This window comes from Rhamphochromis sp. 'chilingali', assembly GCF_963969265.1.
Source record: "Rhamphochromis sp. 'chilingali' genome assembly, chromosome: 5".
Lineage (NCBI taxonomy): Eukaryota > Metazoa > Chordata > Actinopteri > Cichliformes > Cichlidae > Rhamphochromis > Rhamphochromis sp. 'chilingali'.
Window position 1 is genome coordinate 3,851,775 of NC_137932.1, and position 22,101 is coordinate 3,873,875.

The window sequence follows — 22,101 nt, forward strand, 5'->3', positions numbered from 1 at the left end:
ACTCCCTGGCTTTAAGTCCCAACCAGTAGTGTGAAGAAGACTGAATTAATGATTGTTGAGAAAGGTGGCTCCTTCATTTAAAAGTGAGATATAAACCAAAGGTTGCGCAGAAAAATACAACAAAAACCTTGATCATAGCAAAGAAAAGGTGATTTTTTACTTCAAAGTGGACCTATTCTGCTTTTCCTGATCATGTCACATAAACTGTTTTGGTAGTGGATGCTCCAATTAAACATGGCCAGAGTTTCAAATACTGGGTTCAACTGAAGTCCTGGTGAACCAAAACACTGTCCTAAATGTCCAACTTGTTTCTCTTTTCTTGGATCTGTTTGATGTCAGAGAGAGAGAACATGGTGGCCCTAATTCTCCTCCATATCTCAGACACACAGATCTCACTGCGAGAACAGTAGCACATTTGAGAGCGGCAGCCAATCAGAAGAAAGCTGGCTTAAATGGAGGGTTGTTTTTGAACTGTGAAATGTGGAAAGCAAGAGCTAGCTCTGGAGTTAGGTATTAAAAATACGGGACTAGTAATGAGCAGGATAGGTCCACTTTAATGATTCAGGTTCAGTATACACGTGTATTTGAATAGGTTTGTGATTATTTTGAGATACTTGATCTGGTTTTCCTGAAAAAAAAACCCACAATCATATTTTTGACTGACATTTTATTTCTGGAACAGCACAGGCAGTTACCGTATGTGTTAAATAGGTATTGTGTTGTACTGTTATTTCAGCAACCTGACATATGCATGGTTTAATCAGTGATTCTGACAACACCCATGTTGTGAGCATGTACTGTATTGGTATCTCTTTCTATCTCGGTCCAGTGCGTCTCACCCAGCGTCATCTGGGACAGGATCCCTCTCTTTGGAGTTTATCTTGTTTTGATGAAATTAAAATGACAGACAGAATTTTCTTTGCTTTGTTTATTTTTGGAGCTTTAATGCCAACAGTGTGTGGCCGTGTGTGCTGGTAAATATCTGTATTGGGATGTCCTTTTGTTTGATAGCATCTGAAAGAGTTCGTTCTTGATTAACAGAACACACGTGGCTTTGCTTTCATTCGTTTTCAGTCAAAGTCATGAACACTGGCTGCTTTTAGTCATAGTCTACATCCTTGTTTTTAAATGTGGAGCCAGAATGTGAAGTGCGTTACATTTTCAAAACACTTCTCTAATACAAGTGTGTTGTGACAGAGCCTCATTTGCAGCTCATTCGGCTTTGAAAGGTTGGTTTAGTGTTGAGACATCGACTTAAATGGTGGCACGAACTGAATCTTCAGCTGATGTTAACTCCCTTTGCCTTTGATATTGGAGTTGGTGTTTTAATTTTGTTGTGTGTGGCAAGCAGACTTTTTTTATTTCTTGCAACTTGTAACTACTGTTGACGATCGTGATTTGTGAATGTAGCGTTCTGAACACTGAACATATTTATGTATATAAGGGATTGTGCATATTTGAAAATAAACACTTAATGAATGCATTAAAGTCTTGGAAAATGACAATCACATATTCGATCTCCAACAAGAATAATGAAAGAAGACTGACATTTAAGTCTATGTTTTCTTAATCTCGTTTTAACCCTCTCAAGGCAGGCGTTGCCGATTTGCAACAGTTAAAAACTACCAACCTGATTACCCCACATACATATTTTATGAGTTTTTTTTACTCCGAAGTACCACTGCAGGACTTGGTTGTGCATTAGCAACAAAAAGTTTAATTTGAGCCTGAGAGGGTTAAAATCGGGGCATAAAGGTCGCCAACGCCAGCTGACGTATAAATCCATTAAAGGCAGAAGGGTGTGAATTTGCATGTATTTCATATACATGTATTGCTTTCCTCTTAGTACGTATTTCAGATGTGCCTTGATTCAATTAAAGGTCATCTTGAGAGCAGAATACAAACTGTAACCATGTGCTCCACCAAATCCCAAAGGTGGAGATCTGGTGACTGTGCCATTTGAATACAGTGAACTCATCGTCGTGTTAAGAAACCAGTTTCCAATGATCTGAACTCTAGTGAGTGACATTAAAATATGGGTGCACTGTGGTCATGAAGGAATGGACATTCAAAACAAAAATACTCAGGCTGAGGTGTCAATGTTCACTTGGTACAAGGAGCCGCCCAAAAATGTCTCCCACACCATTGAACCACCACCAGGAGTCTGCACCCAGGAAGGACGGAGTCCTGCTTTCATGTTTATCCTCCAAAGACTCTTCCACGACATGCATTTTTAATTTCTCTTTGATATTTGGGCATATTGGGGCCCGAAGAACGGAAAAAAAACAAATAATTACCAGATTTTTTTTTACCTTATTTTTGTTTTAAAGAAAATGAGAGCCACAAATGAGGATATTCATTTAAATTTTTGACAGAACAGTAGCAGTATAAAGTCCTCGTAAGTGGATATCAGGCCCATGTAGAGCAAAAGTGAGTATTTTGGTCTAAATAACCCAAAATGTGATGTCCGCATATGTGGACGGCAGGTCCTAGGAGGTTAAGCCAGATTCTGACCCTCCCAGTCAAATGTCAGGGCTGAAATTGAGACTCATCAGTAATGGAAGCATTTTTATGATCTTCATCAATTTTGGTGAGCCCATGCAAACTCTACTCTGCACTGTGCATTTAGAGATGCTCTTCTGCCTTCCTTGGTTGTAACAAGAGTTCATATAAGTTACTTGTTTTTTGTTACCTTCTTATCAGCTAAAGCAGGCCACTTTCCTCCGAGCTCTGACATCATCAAGGCCTTTTCACTCAGCTGCTGCTCACTGGATATTTTTCTCTTTTTCACACCATTTTCTATAAAGTCTACAGATGGTTGTGTGTGGAAATCCCAGTAAATCAGTAGTTCCTAAGATACTCAGACCAGACCATTATGCACCTGCAACTAAATTGTCATCTTTTGTCCTTTCACAACAAGAACATGCTTCAGCTTATACATTTCCAAAGTTCACAGTATTTATTTTGAGTAAAGACCAGTAAACCGAATTCAGAGTCACAATCAGAAAAATACTTTTCTCTAACGGCTTCATAAACTCCGACCACTGTGACGGGGTTTTATCCTCGGAACAAATTTATGATTGATGCAAAGAGTCGAGATCAGAGCGACAGAAGGCCACTTACAGGACTATCATATCCATGAAAATAAGAGGCAGGGATAAAGTTATATAAGAGGATTGATCCATCTCCACCACACTGGCACTAATCACACTCTGCTACGTTATTAAATTACACAGAGACATTTCAAAAAATACATTCAAAGCAGGTTTGTGGTTTTCCCCGTGTTTTATCTTGGATTGTAAAGAAAAAAGGGCAAATTTCTGTCACATCATAATCCTAATTGGAATAACAGTGTATAATAAGTGCTTTCTTTTACACTTTGGAATTTTCTGGAATTTCAGATGTAATATAATCTGGCTGATTAAGAAATCAATACAGATCACACAGGTATGATGCAAAGGGTGAAATCATTAACAAACGTCATTCAAATCCTACTGAGGTTTGTCTGACGTTGCATTGTTCATTTTGAGTGTTGTTAATGAACACACAAAAAACTAAATGTAACAATTAGTCTTGCTTTTTCTTTTACATCCTCGTGCTACCAGTCAGACTGATCCTGTACAGATGCTTGAACAAGCAGTTCGCTTTTTGCAGTTAGCTTTCACATTGCTTGTCGATTCTTGTCCAGGCTCTTCTCAATGTTGTCAATAACCTCCACTGCAGCCTGTGGGATCCTGGTTCCTGGGCCAAAGATGGCGCATACGCCACTGTGGTACAAGAACTCGTAGTCCTGCATTCAAACAGAGGCGTCACACGGTTTAGATTCACGGTGTTCAGGCAATGTTGGTAAATGTTTTAATCTTTAAAAAGGCGATGCACTCTTAAAAAACGAAATAGTAATTCAACTTTTATTATCTGGAGTGGGATGGATATTGTCAATTAATTACCACAACTTCAATAATCCTTGAAAGGTAAAAGGATTTAAGTGTTCAGCAAATATTAAGCTAATAGGAAAGGGATGGAAAGAAAGACACTTGAGCATTTATAGCTTGTGTTTTTCGTCTATCTGTTTAATTTCAAACCTACAATCTTAGACTTACATTTCAGGCTCTAAAAAAAAGGCGCATTAGGAGATAAAATCCTCTGGAATGCTTTAATTATCCAAAGGAAACCATGCATGGACTGCTTACCTGGGGTGGGATGACACCTCCACAGATGACAAGTATATCTGGCCTGTTGAGTTTTTGGAGTTCCTTGATGAGCTCTGGCACCAGGGTCTTGTGTCCTGCGGCCAGCGTGCTGACCCCGACGCAGTGAACGTCTGCATCAACCGCCTGCTGGGCCACCTCCCGGGGGGTCTGTTTAGGAGAAAGAAAGAAGAGGAAAACACACAAACAACTCAGAGTGAGGTGGGCAGGATTTGAGGAAAATAAACATGAATGCAACAGTAATGCTGCTACTGTATTGTTCTCAAAATGTCATTTTTTTTATGTAGAACTGCCAAAATGCCCAAAGATCACTTAATGTGTCTTTTTGTTTTCATGTGTCACATTTTAATAACAATGAAAGGCTTTTCCATAGAAATGTTATTTTTTAATTTGTTGACTGTGCCTACACAGTCTTTCACAGAGCCCATCATTACTTCTAAAAGACTCACACTCACATTACTAGATTTATTTTTCCATTATACATTTCTCTTAATTTTTTTCCTGACAAAACCCCAGAGAGATTTGTGTCTCCTCCCACCATCTAAGCGGGGATGTCTTGGTTGTTAGGCAACTGTGTAAAGCATTACAACGTGAAGTCACTCCCAGCAGTTTTTAATGAGTGTTTTCTAAATCCTATTTCACAGTCACATCTCTTAGTTTCAATGTTTGATATCGTCTTGATTAATTTTTCCAGTTTTTTCAGAAACAGCGTAACACTTGAATATTAATACTTGAGTTCCCTCTGTCTTTTTTTATGAGCTGGGATAAAAATAACAGCAGTTTAACGCCACGCTTTACTTACCACCACCAGCTGAGCTTAACACCAAGCCCTGTGATCAGTGGTGCGAACTCATGCCAACAAAGTGTGACATAATTAGCTGTAGGGCTCAATTCAAAATGCACACAGACCATGAGATCATCTGGCGAAGCTTAAATAAGCACCTTTAGGTTGTCTGAACTTTTGAACTGTCCAACAAAGATGCGGCGATTGCGTCTGTATGACTTCAGCGGCATATCATTCATTTTTTAAAAGTTATGACAATCGCCAACAGCATGTCTTCAGCTTATATATGCATCTGAAATTCACTTAAAGCTAATGCGGTATGGAGTCGGGGTTCGTCGCCATTTCTTGATGTAGCTTGTCAGTACTACACATTACAGAGCATTATGTAGAGAGCAAAACCTTTCCGATTACATAGAAATCTGAGGTGTGAGCATCAGTTATTTTTTAACTACTCTTTAACACAAAAGAAGACCTTAAATGCCTCGGACACTTCAAATAACAGAAAAACCGCATGTGGCGGGGTGTGGCCTGGGCGCAGTTGCACCTCTCCTTAGACAACCTGGTGGTCTCGGGCTCCCCACGGAGCCCCATATCGATGCTGAACTTAGTGCAGACACCCAATCGACATAGCCTGCTGCAGCTCAGAGCCCTGAGCCTACAGTTTTTGTATTGTATGTATATTAATAACACTTCTCTTCCACTCGAGTGTGACAGCTGCAGTAAGCACCGACAATAACACGGTACCGGTACCGAAACTCAGGAACTTTTACTCGTGCACCATAGAGAGCATCCTGACGGGAAACATCTCAACCTGGTTCAGGAACAGCACCATGCAGGACAGACGAGCTCTACAGAGGGTTGTGCGGTCAGCTGAGCGCACCATCCGCTCCGAGCTCCCTGACCTGCACTCAATCTACAGCAGGCGGTGCTGGACCAAGGCCAGGAAGATCGTGAAGGACCTCAGCCATCCCAACAACAGACTGTTCTCTCTGCTGAGGTCAGGAAAGCGATTCCGCTCCCTGAAGACCAACACAGAGAGACTGAGGAGGAGCTTCTTCCCGCAGGCGATACGGTCTCTCAATCACACCACCACACAGTACTGACCCACACATATGGTTCTTACACACACACTGGACTTTCTGGACTTTGTTTACACTAATTCGATTAGATGCGTGGTCATCTAATCGAATCACTTCAAGCATATTTGCACTGCACAAGACACAAATGTGGATTCTACAACACTGGACATTATATTCTTCATTTCCATTTAATACTTGGACAGCTGCTGTTATTGTGTGTGTGTGTGTGTGTGTGTGTGTGTGTGTGTGTGTGTGTGTGTGTGTGTGTGTGTGTGTGTATATATATATATTTCTTCATACATTCTTATATAGTTCTATACTGTGTATTGTGTATTTTGTTGTACAGTTATTTTATTTTCAACTTTAATTTATATCTTTTATCTTATTCTTTCCCAGTTAAATTTACCCTTCATTCTAATTTGTTGCTGTGCAGTTATTTCATTTTTAACTTTAATTTTTATATTTTATTCCTTCCTAGTTAAATTTACCCTTTTTAATTTTCATATTTATTTCCTATCTTATTCATAGCCATTTTTTTTTCTTTAGGTCACGAGCAGTTGTGTAAGCATTTCACTGCATATCGTACTGTGTATGACTGTGTATGTGACAAATAAAATTTGAATTTGAATTTTGAAACAAATGAACAAAACGAAACAATTCTGATACATATATTATCAGATTGAGGTCATTACAGGCAGTAAAACATCCTATTTCCTTGGTACAACATTCACCTGAAACAGTGGTCCGATGTCTACATCGAAGCCCAGGTCTGCAAACCCCGTGGCGATAACTTTGGCACCTCTGTCGTGACCATCCTGCCCCATCTTTGCCACCAGCAATCGAGGATTCCTCCCCTCATGGCTCTTGAACTCTGCAACTCTTTGTTTGTTTTTTTTAATGGGGGGGAAGAAGAATTTTACTTGAATCAGCAAATCGAGAGTCTAGCATGTAAATTATAAAGGTCATGAAATAAATTGTTATTATTTTCTACCTGTTGTTGGCCAGAGTGATCTCTTCATGCTCTCCGAACTCAGTGCGGTAAGCCCCGCTCACCATCCTGGTGCTGGCCTTGTGTTCCCCAAACACCTTCTTCATGGCTTCAGTTATCTCACCAACAGAGCATCTGCAGAAAGGAGCAGATTCGAGTGATAAATAATCATTAAGCACTATTTTAAGATACCCACACTCAATACACTAATAGCCTGTTTTTTAATAATAGCATTACAAATTGTATCATTGTATGCTCATTGTGAATTATGGGAGCTCTCGTGTCGTCACTGATCCGCAGAGGGTAATAAAAAAGCAACAGATACGTAATTTTACTGCTAATTTTAAATCAGCTGTTGAAATGTAAATTAGCGAGGCACTTGTGTTTATATGAAAAAACATATTGGAAGGAATTTAAATGTTTTTTTTAGAGATAACCGGATATGAAGCCGTTATAAGCGTTCCCAGTCAGGCTATCCCCCTGCATCCAAGGAAATAAGCTGCAATTAGCACGTGAACTCTTCACATAATATTGCACCCAAGCGTTACACAGTTCATTATTACATTCTCAAGACCAGAGAGTAAGGCTGATAATGTAACAATAACGTTTAATTTCCCATGTGACCAGCTTCTTAACCTAATATCAGAGTAACTAATGACTATTAAATAACCTGCTGCACACCAGTCAGACTCTGGTATTGTAGAAGCTGTAGCACATGAACAGGCTGCAGGTGTGCTGGTGTGTAGAGATGACATTATATATATATCGATTATATTCTGTGTTTTACGCCTTTTAACCTTCTATTCCTCGTGATTTGGTTTGTCACATAACAGTTTTGGGTATGAAAGGAAATTGAAAACCGGTGCTAAAAGTTACCCAGAAACAAAAACCCCTTGAAGAAAAAGCACAGAGTGGATTACAGTGTAGTGGTAAATACATTCACACAGGATGGGTGCATTTAATAGCAGTTACCTAATAATAATAATGGATTGCATTTTCGGGACCCCTCAAAGCGCTTTCCACTATTCATGCACACACTGGTGGAGGCAGCTACAGTTGTAGCCACAGCTGCCCTGGGGCAGACTGACAGAGGCGAGGCTGCCATATTGCGCCATCGGCCCCTCTGGCCATCACCAGTAGGCGGCAGGTGAAGTGTCTTGCCCAAGGACACAACGACCGAGACTGTCCGAGCTGGGGCTCGAACCGGCAACCTTCCGATTACAAGACGAACACCCAACTCTTGAGCCACGATCGCCCTTCTAGTGCTGGAAAAGGTCACTCTGCTCATTTGAAGGCACTGATTAGGAAACGATTTACACTGATTAACAAAGGAACAACAGACCAGAATAAAACTGCAGCCTGACTGAGGTTTTGAAGCAGCGTTCACGCAGACATAAGACTGATCAAAGGAGTTTTTCTGAGTCAGTTCTGACCTGGCTCTTGATGCCTCCACAGCCAGAGCTAAAAGGTTGCCCTCCCTGGTTCGGGCACACTCCTCAATGGCAGCCAGACACTTCTTGGCTTTCTCAGGGTCACGGCTCTCCCTCACCTAAAGAAAAGGAGGCAATGTGATATAAACATGGCACTTAAATGTTTTAATCCATCATGCTGTTGTATATACTACTTATACAGGTTTGGGTACTTTTGTTTTTATCATTTAAGGAATATTTCAAAACTCAGACTAATGGTGTCAAAGCCTGAACTTGAGATTATTATTCATGCTTTTATTCCTTCCCATTTAGACTACTGTAACGGTCTTTTTACTTGTTTTAACAAATCAGCCTTCTATCGTCTTCAGACTGTGCACAACGCTGCAGAACGTCTCTTAACAGGCACCAAGAGAAGATCTCATATTACTCCAGTTTTAGCCCCCCTTCACTGGTTGCCTGTAAGTTTTAGGTTTCATCTTAAAATTGTAGTTCTAACCTTTAGGGCCCTACATGGTCAAGCTCCCCAATATTTATCTGACCTGCTGAAACCGCATTCATCTTCTCGAGCTTTAAGTTCATTAGACCAGAGACTGCTGGTGGTACTGCGCACTTGTTTTAAAACTCGTGGTGATCGGGCCGATCAGGCAGCGGCATCACGGTTGTGTCTTCCAATGTCTCTGCGCTGCACGTTGATTCTTATAAAAAACAGCTGAAGACATTTTTATTTAGAAAAGCATTTGATTAATTTCTTCTTAGGTTGTTTTTATTGTTTTGTTGTTTTACATTGCTGTTTTATTTACTGTTACATTGTTTTATATTTCCATTTCTTGTGTTGTAAAGCACTTTGTGATTTTTATCTGTGAAAAGCGCTATATAAATAAATGTTACTTACTTTTTACTTACTTATTTTTGTGTGCGGAAAATCGTGATGAATTTTTATATTTATCACTTGGTTATGTCAGCAAACTGGGACCATATGTAGAAAAGTACATTTTGCAGACAGCTCAGTGTCTCACAATGTGTAACTATCCTAAATAAAGCTGTAGGGTCTGAACCCAACAAAGTAGTTTATTGTATTCAGTACAAAAGTTTTTGAGACTTCTCCCAAATACCTAAATAAAGTGCAAAATAAGTTTTTAAGCAGTAACTGCATAGAAAAAAAAAAAATCTATTTTCCTTTGAACATTGAGGGTTTATTGAACTTTCTCTCACATAAAAAAAAAAAAATATATATATATATATATATATATATATATATATATGTGTGTGTGTGTTTTGTTTTTTTTTTTGTTTTTTTTATGTTATGTGAGAGAAAGTTCAATAAACCCTCAATGTTCAAAGGAAAATAGATTTTTATTTCTAACATTTCATGTTTCAGGCTTTAAAGGGCAAACCTTATAATATAAAGCGTTTTGAATGACCATTGCTGTTTTGGAACTGTGAAATTAAAAAACCATTAGAAGATTAGAAAGCCTTGATGTTTCCCAAACTCTGCAAACCGTTTTTTCCAGTTTAAAGAAAAAAAAAAACCCTCCTGTGCCGATTAAAAGGCGCATGTGTCTTTGAAAGGCGTATATTATACCTGTCATACTGCCAATTCATCAAGCTGTTCACTGTACCACTGACCTTTTTCAGTTTTTCAATCTGCTTCTGGCGCACCACAGTGTTATCTATGGCCAGGACCTCCACCGTCTCCTCTTTCTCCAGACGGTACTTGTTCACACCAACAATAACTTCTGAGCCTGAAACATTCAGGAGAATGACAGAGGATAAATGACAGACACAAAGGAAGTAAATGGTAAGTTATTAGGGCGATGATGAGAAGAAATGAAGATCATTATGATCTGGTGAGAAAGGTTATCCTTTTAAATATACAACTTCAAGTACATGTAAACTGCGACACTGCAGCGTTTAATGAAAATATTAGCTCATTTCGAATGTCATGGCAGCAACACATCTCTAAAAAGTTGGGACACGGCCATGTTTACTGCTGCGCAGCATCAGCTCTTCTTTTAACGACAGTCTGTAAACGGAGGAGACGAGCAGCTGGAGAGAACCGTTGTCCTGTTTATGTCTGATGGAGGATTCTAGCTGCTCAACAGTCCTGGGTCTGCTTTCTTGTATTTTTTTAGTTTCATGATATTTCAAATGTTTTCAACTGATGAATTTAGCACGAAGTCACACATTTGTGAAAGACAGTGTATGCCGTTTGGCATCATCTTGCTGAAATATGAAAGGCCTTCCCTGAAAAAGAAATACATCTGGATGCAGCTCTAAAACCTGTTTTATACCTTTCAGCACTCACAGCGTCTTTTCAGATCTTCAAGTTGCCAATAAATAGTCCCTCTCCTTTTTATTACAGAGGACACAGCCTCAGTGTTTTCCAAAAAGAAGTTCAAACGTCAGTTCATTCAATCACACACCAGTTTTCCACTTTCCCTCACTGTGGCTCAGAATATTCAGAGACAGTGTATCTGTGAAGGTTCTCAGTCATCCAGGTCATCGTAGTCAAAGGAGCTTGCAAAGAAAAGCGTCTGGACTTCTTTAAGTTGCTTGAAGACGTTTCACCTCTCATCCGAGAAGCTTCTTCAGTTCTAAGGTCAGATGGTGGCTAGGTTTAAATCTGGGACTCCCCACCATTTGACCTTAGAACTGAAGAAGCTTCTCGGATGAGAGGTGAAACGTCTTCAAGCAACTTAACCCTGGAGAAACCATGGGGTCAGATCCGACCCCATGGTTTCTCCAGGGTTAAAGAAGTCCAGACGCTTTTCTTTGCAAGCTCCTTTGACTTCAGAGACAGTGATTTCTGCAAGTGCTGCACTGATTTCCGAGTGACTGAATCGTGTCTGTTTTGTGTCACAGGCACACAGACTTGATTTTCATCCTGTCCCTATCGCACAGATATTTCTCCAGATTCTCAGAATCATTTGATGATATTACGTTCTGCAGATCATGTAATTATTCTAAAAATATCTAATCAGTTTTGGGAGATTGATGAACATCTGCCTGTCTAAGATGCTCTTTTTATACCCGATCATGTTAGTGGCATGTTGCCAGTTAACCTAGATAGTTACAAAATGACACTTTTCCAGCCTTTCGTTGCCACCGTCCCAACTTTTTTTCACACATGTTTTAAAATGAGCTAATACTCTTTATAAAACATAAACTCAGTTGAAACATTTGATGTTTTCTATGTTCTATTGTGAATAAAATATGGGTTTTAGAGATTTGCTAACCACTTCTTTCTGTATTCACATTGAAACAACATCCCTTTTTTTCTCTTTGAATTGAGATGTAAATTCTCCGTTTCACTGCAGCACAGGCAGAGGGCAGGTTAAATGTTAGGACTGCTTTAAGTAATTAAAGTCAGGAGGGAGGTTAAAGAAAGAGAGGCTTTAAGGCCTTATAAAGAAGTCACCTTTATGCAGTACCTGAGTCAATGCGGGCCTGTCTACGAGCAGCACATTCCTCAATACGGAGCTTTGGAATTCCCTCGGCTACCGCTTTGGCCATGCCTCCCATCTCTTCGATGTCTTTAATAAACTATAAAAAGCAAAACACCGGCTATAAAAGAATCTCTTTATGATTATGGGTTGCTGTTCTAAAGCTACAGCAAGAGCACTTGGAGCAAAGGAGAAATAAAGCCTGCACAATACAAGATTCAGGTCAAAAATGGTTAATGGTTAATCAATAATGAATTCACCGCTCTGGTTACTGCCTTTGGCCCTGCGACCAACCTTCAAAGCAGTGTTATAGACATCATCTGTGAGAGCCTCCATCATGTGCGAGCCTCCCCAAGGATCTGCAACTTTGGGGATGCCCGACTCCTCCTGGATGATGATCTGAGTGTTCCTGGCGATGCGAGCGCTTTTCACGGTGGGCAAGCCCAGAGCTTCATCGAAAGAGTTGGTGTGCAGCGACTGGGTGCCCCCAAACACAGCGGCCATGGCTTCAATCACCGTGCGGATCACATTGTTGTATGGATCCTGAGAGCGGTCACATGGCACATTAATACTGATTAATTCATTTACAATTTTCATTTTTACATTTCTGTCTTTATTTGCAGATTTCGAAATCTAACAATTCGGGATCTCAAAGTTGGCCAATTATCTCCTCGTACTGTGAGAGCATTCAATAAAACAATTCATACTTACTTGTTCAGTGAGAGACCAGCCTGAGGTCTGGCAGTGTGTGCGCAGGAGGAGAGACTTGGCATTCTTGGGCTGGAAATTGTCTTTAATGAGCGTAGCCCATAACCTCCTGGCTGCCCTCAGCTTGGCAATTTCCATGTAGAAATTCATCCCGATGCCCCAGAAGAACGACAGCCTGAAAAGAAAAACACAAAAATGTCAAAAGAGAGGTTTGTTAAAAATTACAAGTGACACACCAGCGTAGAATTTAGTGTTTTCTATACAGAAAAAGAGCTTGGCCTTGGTGCTTTATTATGGATTATATAAATGTCACTAAGCAGCCAGATAATAACTGTCACATACACCACTGGTATGTGGTACAAGTTAGCTAAAAATCAGATCAATCAGATCGTTGTTTGGGATATAACCTTTCTTCCCTTCCTGTTATTTGCTATCCTTAACCAGCACTTTCCAAATCAAGAGGGTACATCATCCAAAATCAACTGCAGACCGCGCCAAATAATAACGATCTGAATAATTACAATTTTATATCCAACCTAATTCAACTGCCTGATCTGTCTCAGTCTGACATTTATGAAAAGCACAGCCCCGGCAATAAATTGGCGAAGCTACTATTTCAATTGATTTTGGCACACTGCAAATATCCTGGCATCAGTGTGCATGTCAGCTGCTAAGCAGCAATTACAGGAAAGACATGGAAAGGTTTTTCATCACATATTTGGGTCATTCATTGCAAGTTCATCAAATGCCTCCAACCCCAGATTTGTGTCAAAAAATGGGAAAGATAGGCTTCTTAATAGGAATTAGGTTCCCTACAGTGATTAGTCTTCTCAAGAAATAAAATACAGTTCAGAGCAAAACTCTTTTTATATATATAAACTTTTCCGTTTTGTGGTGAGCTTTTCTTTGGCTGTCACTTCTTCACCCTGACCTGTCTTATTTGCCTCAGCAGAACTAAAATATATATCCTGCTGCTTTTACACACGCACACACACACACATAACGGTCAGCGATTCTCTGCGCGATCAACCTCTCATATGATGACGATGTCAGAGGAATTGGTGCACAAATTATCATCACTCACAGATCAGTACTGTCGCTCTCTATACACAGTTCGCTCGATTGCAAAGTGAAAGCAAAAAACAAGCGCAAATTCAAACGCGATTTCAATATGTCACATATTGACAGTGGCTCACCGATGCCAATGACATAATTACCCAGCTACATTTCTGAAAGAATGCAAAAGCATTGACATATATTTTTCCTTCCTACAATAGCCCAACTGGCAGGGCAGAGATAGATTTTGGTAGCCCGGCTGGAAAAATCGCTAGCCCCGGGACGTCGGGCTAGCGATTTTGTAAACCCTGTATCTGATTGAGGAATCACTCATCTTTGGAAAAGAGAGTTTATTACAGAGAAATGGCTCTTTCCAAAATAAAAGCTATACTATACGCTTCTTCTGGGCTATATTCTCAGCAGCATATTGTAGCGGGTCAGGGCTGTTCGGGGTTCTGTTTGTACAGTTATGTTTTGTTTATGTTGCCATAGTGACTAGTGACGCCCTCTCGCTGCGACGGTGTGTCCTTCCGGGGTCAGAGGGCGCCCTGTGTGGAGGGCGCTAGCCCCGGGACGTCGGGCTAGCGATTTTGCAAGCCCTGTGTTACAGGCATGCCCCTTTAAGGATGAAGCCTGATGGGAAATGTATTCGGGATGTGTGTAGCGGGACTGCCTGGTGTGTGTGAAGAGAGAGAGCGGAGAAGGGGAAAAAGTAACGGTTAGCTACAGAAGAGACGAAAAGAAAATAAATAAAAGGAATATAATAACTCCCTCGACAGCCAGAGTTGTGTCGGCGATGCTCGCTGTGAGTAAACTGTTTCAGCCCACTGTACGCGGTGTTCGTGCCTTAGAGAAGAAATAAAGTTCGGTGAAGCAGTTTCCTACGCCTCTTTCGATCTTTTTGCTAGCGGAGTTGACCTGTATAGTAAGCTGTTTCCGGCTACGAGTCAGTTACGGAACCTTCAAGTAACTGCCAGAGGTTTCCTTACTACGGTTCGGGGCCGCGGATCTGGCGCGGTAACACCTGTATCTGATTGAGGAATCACTCATCTTACGAAAAGAGAGTTTATTACAGAGAAATGGCTCTTTCCAAAATAAAAGCTATACTATACGCTTCTTCTGGGCTATATTCTCGGCAGCATATTGTAGCGGGTCAGGGCTGTTCGGGGTTCTGTTTGTACAGTTATGTTTTGTTTATGTTGCCATAGTGACGGGTGACGCCCTCTCGCTGCGACGGTGTGTCCTTCCGGGTCAGAGGGCGCCCTGTGTGTTGTTGTTGCTGTGCGGTTGCCGCGCTGAGCAGTTAGCTAGCGGCAGTGTTCTTCTGCAGATGTCAATAAACGGCTGTGCTCCCTGGCTAGCTCACGGGAAGCAAGACCAAACGACACCTCCGTCTCCTCGTTGTCTGAGCTCGCCACATTGGTGTCAGAAGTGGGATGATGGTGGCACCCCATGTTCTGACCCGAGTGACTTTTCCCCCGCCGGTCGTGACCGGCCGGTGCGCCAAAAGAAGGCACCTGGACATTTGCAGGACTTTGTGTGGGGCAATGGGGTCGTCGGGGACGACTGACCCCTTAGGTGGGGGGCTATGTAGCGGGTCAGGGCTGTTCGGGGTTCTGTTTGTACAGTTATGTTTTGTTTATGTTGCCATAGTGACGGGTGACGCCCTCTCGCTGCGACGGTGTGTCCTTCCGGGGTCAGAGGGCGCTCTGTGTGTTGCTGTTGCTGTGCGGTTGCCGCGCTGAGCAGTTAGCTAGCGGCAGTGTTCTTCTGCAGATGTCAATAAACGGCTGTGCTCCCTGGCTAGCTCACGGGAAGCAAGACCAAACGACACCTCCGTCTCCTCCTTGTCTGAGCTCGCCACAATATTAAACATATCAGGTCCCCATAAGGAGAATCATGTGCTAACGGCTGTCTAAATGACTCGGGTAAAGTTTGTAGCATGCATGCTTGTTGTTTTTGTCTGCTTCCACTTGTCTTTGCACTAGGATGATGTCGGCATAAATGTGCAGTCATATTCGTTGTGTTCCCACTAGTGCTGTCAGCGTTAATCTCGTTGAAATGACGTTAACGAGCTACCCCTGCATGGGGCTAGACGGCCAACACGTTAATGAGCTAACTGCGCTAACACACTAGTTCCCACCCATGTAATTGAGCATTGCATGGCACATCCAACATACTGTTTTACTTTAGTCCATGACGCGCTTACCTTCAGGGTCATACGTCACATGAAAACCAAAATAATTCCAAACGCCAGATCTGAATGAGGGTGGGGGAGGTTCAGTTTGCCATGTTGCAAGGAGAGCTTAACTTCAGTCTCGCTAGCTTGCCCTGCGCTCTTCCTTCTGAAGATGCTGTCTGTGTTGAGCGCTCAGTGGATCTGCACTCGACAGTGCAGCCTAGGCGGAGTAGTCAAACGCAGATTCACTGAGCGCTCAACACAGACAGCATCGTCAGAAGGAAAGTTGATAAAATAAATTACAAATTTTGTATTGTTCATACATATGCGTACCGAACCGAAAGCACTGTATCGAACGGTTCAATATCGATACGAGTATCGTTGCACCCCTATTGAGAACAGAAAAAAACACCTCTGCACACGTGTGAACATATGTGGGTTAAGTAAGAAAGTAGCCGCTTCTGTCTAATTTAACTATTTTTTTAAAATAAATTATTATTATTAACAGACAGGAAAATTGTAAGTAAACACATTTTCTTTTGGCAATTTACCAATCGAGTAAAAAAAAATTTAAGTTGCGTGGACAACAACGTGCCCAATAACAGCTTATGTCTTAACTTAATGTGATTAACTTGAGCACAGCCTTTTTGCTAAAATAAATGTACAAGTTTCATTTAACTTACCTCTACATGCTTGCGCAGGTTTGATGTGGAATTTCTAAAAGCTGCTAACTCTGTCTCTCTGGGCAAACACAGCTTACACTGCATAATAAAGCTGTTGCCTTTCTTGCACTTGAAGCCGAAATGGTCCCTTAAATATAGCCAGGGGTTCAGATCGGTTTCTTCGAGTTCAGAGTCAGCAGAATTCGACGGGGTTTCTTTTTTCGCTGGATCCGTACCACCAATGTCAGACTCCATCTTTATCGTGACCCAATGCCAATTTGTTCTACTACCCATCATTCCCTGCAGTATTTCCGAAGCACAATGTTGGAGGTTTTTTTTGTTTGTTCTTTTAATTTACTCAGTAACAGGTGTGATTGAAAATGTAGCGAAGTACAATACTTTTTAAAAAAATATACTTACCGTAATTCTCGGACTATAAGCCGCTACTTTTTGCACAAGCTTTGAACCCTGCGGCTTTTAGTCAGGTGCGGCTTTTCTATGGATTGTCCATGAGCGGATTTGTTTTGTTTGTTCCGCTGTTGTACGGCACTACGTTGCCTGGCGGAAGGATCGGGGTTCAAGAGTGGTATGTTGGTCACATGTCCATCCGCCAGGCAACGTAATGCCGTACGAAGTAGCGCGAAAAACAAACTTCAAAGTAGCGCTACGCGTTCAGCTGGATGATGAGCGGCGATAAACTTGCGAAAAGCAAGTTATGCCCAACTCCACCGGTGGATTCTGACAGCGTGGAAAAGTGTGAAAACATCCACGATCACCAATGGATTTCGAAGGGCTGGACTGCTGCATGATGGAGAGGAGGACACCGCCACGGCCCTTCTGAGGGTGTTCGACTCTGACACTGATAACGAGGATTTGTTTGGTTTTGAAAGTGACAACGAAGGAGAGAAGAAGAGAGTGGATGACGAAGCCATCCTGAGCCTGTTCGTTTCCGACACTGGAGAAGAGGACTTTGGTGGTTTTAGTGCGCAGGAAGAAGAGAAAGATGATGGTGAGTGACTGACTTTTCTTCTTGTTAAAGCCGTGTCACTGCACCTGAGCCTAAAAGGTAGTCCGAATCTATTTTTCTGGTGTGCTGTAGGTTATTGTTATGTACTACATTTGTTACTCATTTATGAAGCACAGTACATGTGCAAATATGTACCCATAACTTGTTTTTCAAAATATTAATAAAAGTGATGTCTCCAAACAGCCATCTCTTTCCTGACAATTCGCTTTGTTCTTTTTTTGACAATTCTCTTACATATGATAAGTCAACATTGAAACACCTGCGGCTTTTAGTCAGGTGCGGCTAATGTATGTACAAAACAGGATTTTCCCCTGATTTTAGCTTGTGCGGCTAATATTCAGGTGCGCTCTGTAGTCCGGGAAATACGGTAAGTAAAAGTAAAATTACCGACTTGAAAAATGACTTTAAAAAGTACAAATACACAAAAAACTACTCAATTACAGTAACGCAAGTAAATGTAATTCGTTACTTTCCACCTTTGCTAAATGGACACATTTAGACAAGCTAATATATTGGTTCGATCCTGGGTTTAATTTGCTGGAGCAGCAATTGACTGGTAACCTGCACCAGTAGTAGATGGATTCCTCTCAGTGGAATTATTTAGTTTAAATATTTTAAGCCTTTTCTAAACATGTCTTGTAACCTAACAAACTTATCTGGAGGCTCACTGGAGCTGTTTCAATACTGGCATAATGACACCACAACCTTAAATATAAAGACCACCAGACTCCAGATGTGAAATGTTTAAACAGCTTTTACAAAAAATAAGGTTCCAATCATTGGCACCCCTGTGACTGAATCTATATATTTGAAAATGTATTAAATATAGAGGAATACCTACCTTTTATTTACTTTTTATCTCATTTAATTTACAAAAATAACTTTGTAGCACCTCTGTTAATATTGTCAAATGAATGTGATGTAGTTATTTTTTAGCATGACTGAACTCATATTAGCAAAAAAAACGTGTAATTTGTGCAATTCCAAGAAAAACTTGATTTGTTTTTTTCCCTTCTTTTTGTGGTAAATTGCGGCGGAAATGATGAGCATGCAATATCTGCATGTTTGTTTTCGATAATAGTTAAAGATTTATGGTTAATTGGCTTTACTTTTATGATGATTCACAGTAATTTAATGGTTTGATATAAAAACATTTGTTTACTGGTTAAATCTGCATCATCACTGTCATTGTGCATTAATATTAATGTAAGTTTTGACATTTACTGAGCGTCTTATTCATTCACCAACATCACAACTGTCATTTGTTGATATTGTGACCATCACTGGCAGCAATCCTGAAGGCATTTGTGACGTGTTATATCATAGATTTCTCAGAAATATAAACTATTATTAAATAACATTATTATTAAAACACTTTGTCAACTTTTACCTTGGAGCAAATTCATCTATGGTTAACCCTGCTTTCAGTCCAGTGCGGCAGTACTCCAGGCCATTAGCAATGGTGTAGGCTACTTCCAAGATGGCATCGGCACCGGCCTCCTGAAGATGGTAGCCACTGATGGATATGGAGTTGAACTTAGGCATGTGCTGTGAACATGACCGTGGTAGTAAATCAGTTACACTGTGTTCAACAGCACCGGAAAAAAGGTTTCATTAAACCTGTGCTATTACATACCTTAGAGGTATATGCAAAGATGTCTGCAATGGCGTGCATGGAAGGTTCCGGGGGGAAAATATAGGTGTTGCGCACCATAAATTCCTTCAAAATATCATTTTGAATCGTGCCAGTTAGTTTGTCTTTTGGAACGCCCTGCTCCTCTCCGGTGACAATAAACATTGCCAACACAGGGATAACTGCTCCATTCATAGTCATTGAAACAGACATCTTCTCCAATGGGATTCCATCAAAGAGCAACTTCATGTCCTCAACTGTATCTATAGCCACTCCAGCCATGCCCACATCTCCGTGGACCCTGGGGTTGTCCGAGTCATAACCACGGTGTGTTGGGAGGTCAAAGGCCACAGAAAGACCCTGCTGACCAGCTGAAACGAGAGGGTCAAAGAGTAGCGTAATAATTATTTCAATGCAAGCTTGGCAGAAATGTGAAAAACGTAGACCACAACAAAACCTACCCTTTATGTTGTCTTTATAGAACTTATTGCTCTCCTCAACAGTGCTGAATCCAGCATACTGCCTGATAGTCCAAGGTCTGTATGTGTACATGGTGGGATAGGGCCCTCTAGTGTAAGGAAACACTCCTGGCAGTTCATCAGCAACATCTTTTGAGTCTGTTTTGGTGTACACGGGCTTGATGTTAATCCCCTCAGGAGTGTGCCAGATCAGATCTTCTGGATTCTTCCCCTTCAGCTGTTTCTTAGCCAGACTGGCCCATTCAGAATGCAGCTCAGCACGGTCCTGACAGGGTACTGAAGTATGGATCAGAGAGCAGTGTGTGAGGGATGAGGAGACTGAAGTTCTAACCAGGTGCCGGGCAGCCATCGCTGCACATGCCCTCTGTGCGGTCAGCATGCTTACTGTTGGCTTAATCACTCACACATGGAAAAACCTGGAGGCAGAAGAGAAAAAGCTGCTCAAATCAGCAGTTGTAGTAAGTTGGAACAATCTGGCAATTTCCAGTTAATGACTAATTAAATCTGTTTGACAGTTTAATACAAAACACAGCAGCAAGTGTCACTTGATAAACTAGAAATGTAAAGCTTACATGCAATGTTCTCATTTACTTTGGAAGATATTTTGCATGCATTGCTAGAGTTGCCTGTTTCATATCCTAAAGTGTTTTTGAAAGCAAATTAAATGATAATAAATCCATGTACTCAAACTTTATAGCAGATTGTAAGTGCAGGTTAGGTAGTCTGCAGTGATGTGGTTAAGTTTACAGAGATGGGCCGTGTTGGACGGTTGCAGGGCAGACCGAGGTATTGTGGTCACGGCTAGGTTTGGTCCTGGGTACCAGCAGAGACATTTACAAGACAGAGATATGGCACTCAGTTCTAAAATGTAATTTATAAGATCATTTATATTTTAGATTGAAAGTTATTGGTAGAAGCATACCTACCAGAGGAGAAGCTTTTAAAATCTTATGTGTGCAAAGTTTGCAAACTTTTATGCAGATTGAATCAGATTTGACTGAATATTCTGCACATCAAATTTTTATGGTTTGTTGACCTTTAAAATGCATTTCAATGTGACTAAATCAAGTTAAGTAACAGGCGGTGGACACCTGCTCTTTCGTGGCGTATTTTAACTTGCAGATGATAAATTAAAAGAGAAGATGCTAACTAGTTATTAGCATAGTGGTAAAGAAACAAACTGAATAAATACATGACTACATCACACTTTATCAAATTACAAAACCACGCGCTGTTTATGTCGCTGTGGTGGAATAAAACTACAGACTTATATGAGAGCAATATGCAAAAAAAACAAAAGACTAGACACGTTGCTAAGCTAAGTCAGCTAGCCGTAAAACGCTACCGAGCTGCACTCGTTTGCAATGGCGTAAACGTAAAAGCAAAGCAGTGGTATACAACATGAGGCATATTGGTGCCTCGCGTGTTTAACAGTGAGTATTTTCAGAGATATTACAACAGAATTCTGACCTTGTCGTTTGTTTTCTTGTTCAGACTGATGACAGGCGTGTGTGCCTGTAGCCAATGGAGTTTGACAACAGAGACAGTCAGCCAATCGGTTGCGAGAATCAACTACAGTACCCTTTGACCTATTACACCGGAAACACATGTTACAGCAAAGATATTTGACTGTCGTAGAGATGAGCGACACAAACAGTTGTTAGTGTATGTGTATATTTAATTTGCTTTATTGGGTTATTCAGCTATTGATGTCGTTTCAGTTGTAGTAAACAATTAGTACAGTTGAAACATATTTTTTTATAATGACCACCCTTATTCCCTGTTTTGTCGACGCGAAGACTGAGAATTCATGTTTATTATTATTATTATTAGAGATTTCAGGAAAATTCAAGGTGATAAAAACAGACGTGCAATGACTGCATATAATTCAAACCCATAGTTAAATAAAAATGGTAACAACATATCACGTTTTGAAACTGAGATAAAATACATGGACAAATCAGGTTGTGATGTATCTCCATATTAGTTCATCCGAAAAATGCTAGATGGGGCTGAATTCTCCCACAACATACTTAACTAACCACACCTTTATGGATCTTGGTTTGTGCATTGCGGCAGTCATGCTGGGACAGAAAAAGACCCTCCCAAAACTGGTCCCAGGAAGTTGAAACATCTGTATTCATCTTAATTTCTGGCCTGATGACCATTAAATACAGGTTTTAAAGGCCTTCTCCCCTGTATACAGATTTCTTGGCACACCAAGGACCTTTTTCTTGCAAAGAAATTTTATCCTTAAATGGAATAAGTATTAGTTTACACGTGTTTCTTGAAGTGATGAAGTCCTCCACATCTTGTCGTCTGAAGGCGAGATTCCAGATGTGATTAAATGCATGGTTTACTTATTTTACAAAAAATTTGATTATGGTTTCATAAAAATTGAACACAATATGTGAACTGGTAAACA

General features: G+C 40.8%; 1 protein-coding gene across 1 annotated transcript; it reads right to left on the reverse strand.

Annotated features, from left to right (window-relative positions):
- Positions 1–2,933: 2,933 nt before the first annotated feature.
- Positions 2,934–21,247, reverse strand: mmut (methylmalonyl CoA mutase). The gene is made up of 13 exons (XM_080882953.1): positions 21,147–21,247; positions 19,659–20,092; positions 19,201–19,568; positions 18,955–19,112; positions 12,644–12,815; positions 12,227–12,475; positions 11,921–12,032; positions 10,116–10,231; positions 8,493–8,608; positions 7,063–7,194; positions 6,803–6,950; positions 4,191–4,358; positions 2,934–3,790 (listed from the first exon to the last, which is right to left on the reverse strand). Exons 2-13 carry the CDS (start codon positions 20,053–20,055, stop codon positions 3,662–3,664), a joined length of 2,265 nt encoding a protein of 754 aa, XP_080739079.1. The 5' UTR covers positions 20,056–20,092; positions 21,147–21,247; the 3' UTR covers positions 2,934–3,661.
- Positions 21,248–22,101: the final 854 nt, after the last annotated feature.

What these genes read in the sequence shown, in the direction of transcription:
- mmut (XM_080882953.1), bottom strand. Translation starts at nt 20,055, where the DNA reads ATGCTGACCGCACAGAGGGCATGTGCAGCGATGGCTGCCCGGCACCTG. An exon ending in TCTATAACACTGCTTTGAAG is followed by an intron (nt 12,033 to 12,226) that starts GTTGGTCGCAGG and finishes TGCTTTTTATAG; the next exon opens with TTTATTAAAGACATCGAAGA. An exon ending in ATCACTCTGGCCAACAACAG is followed by an intron (nt 6,951 to 7,062) that starts GTAGAAAATAAT and finishes AAACAAACAAAG; the next exon opens with AGTTGCAGAGTTCAAGAGCC.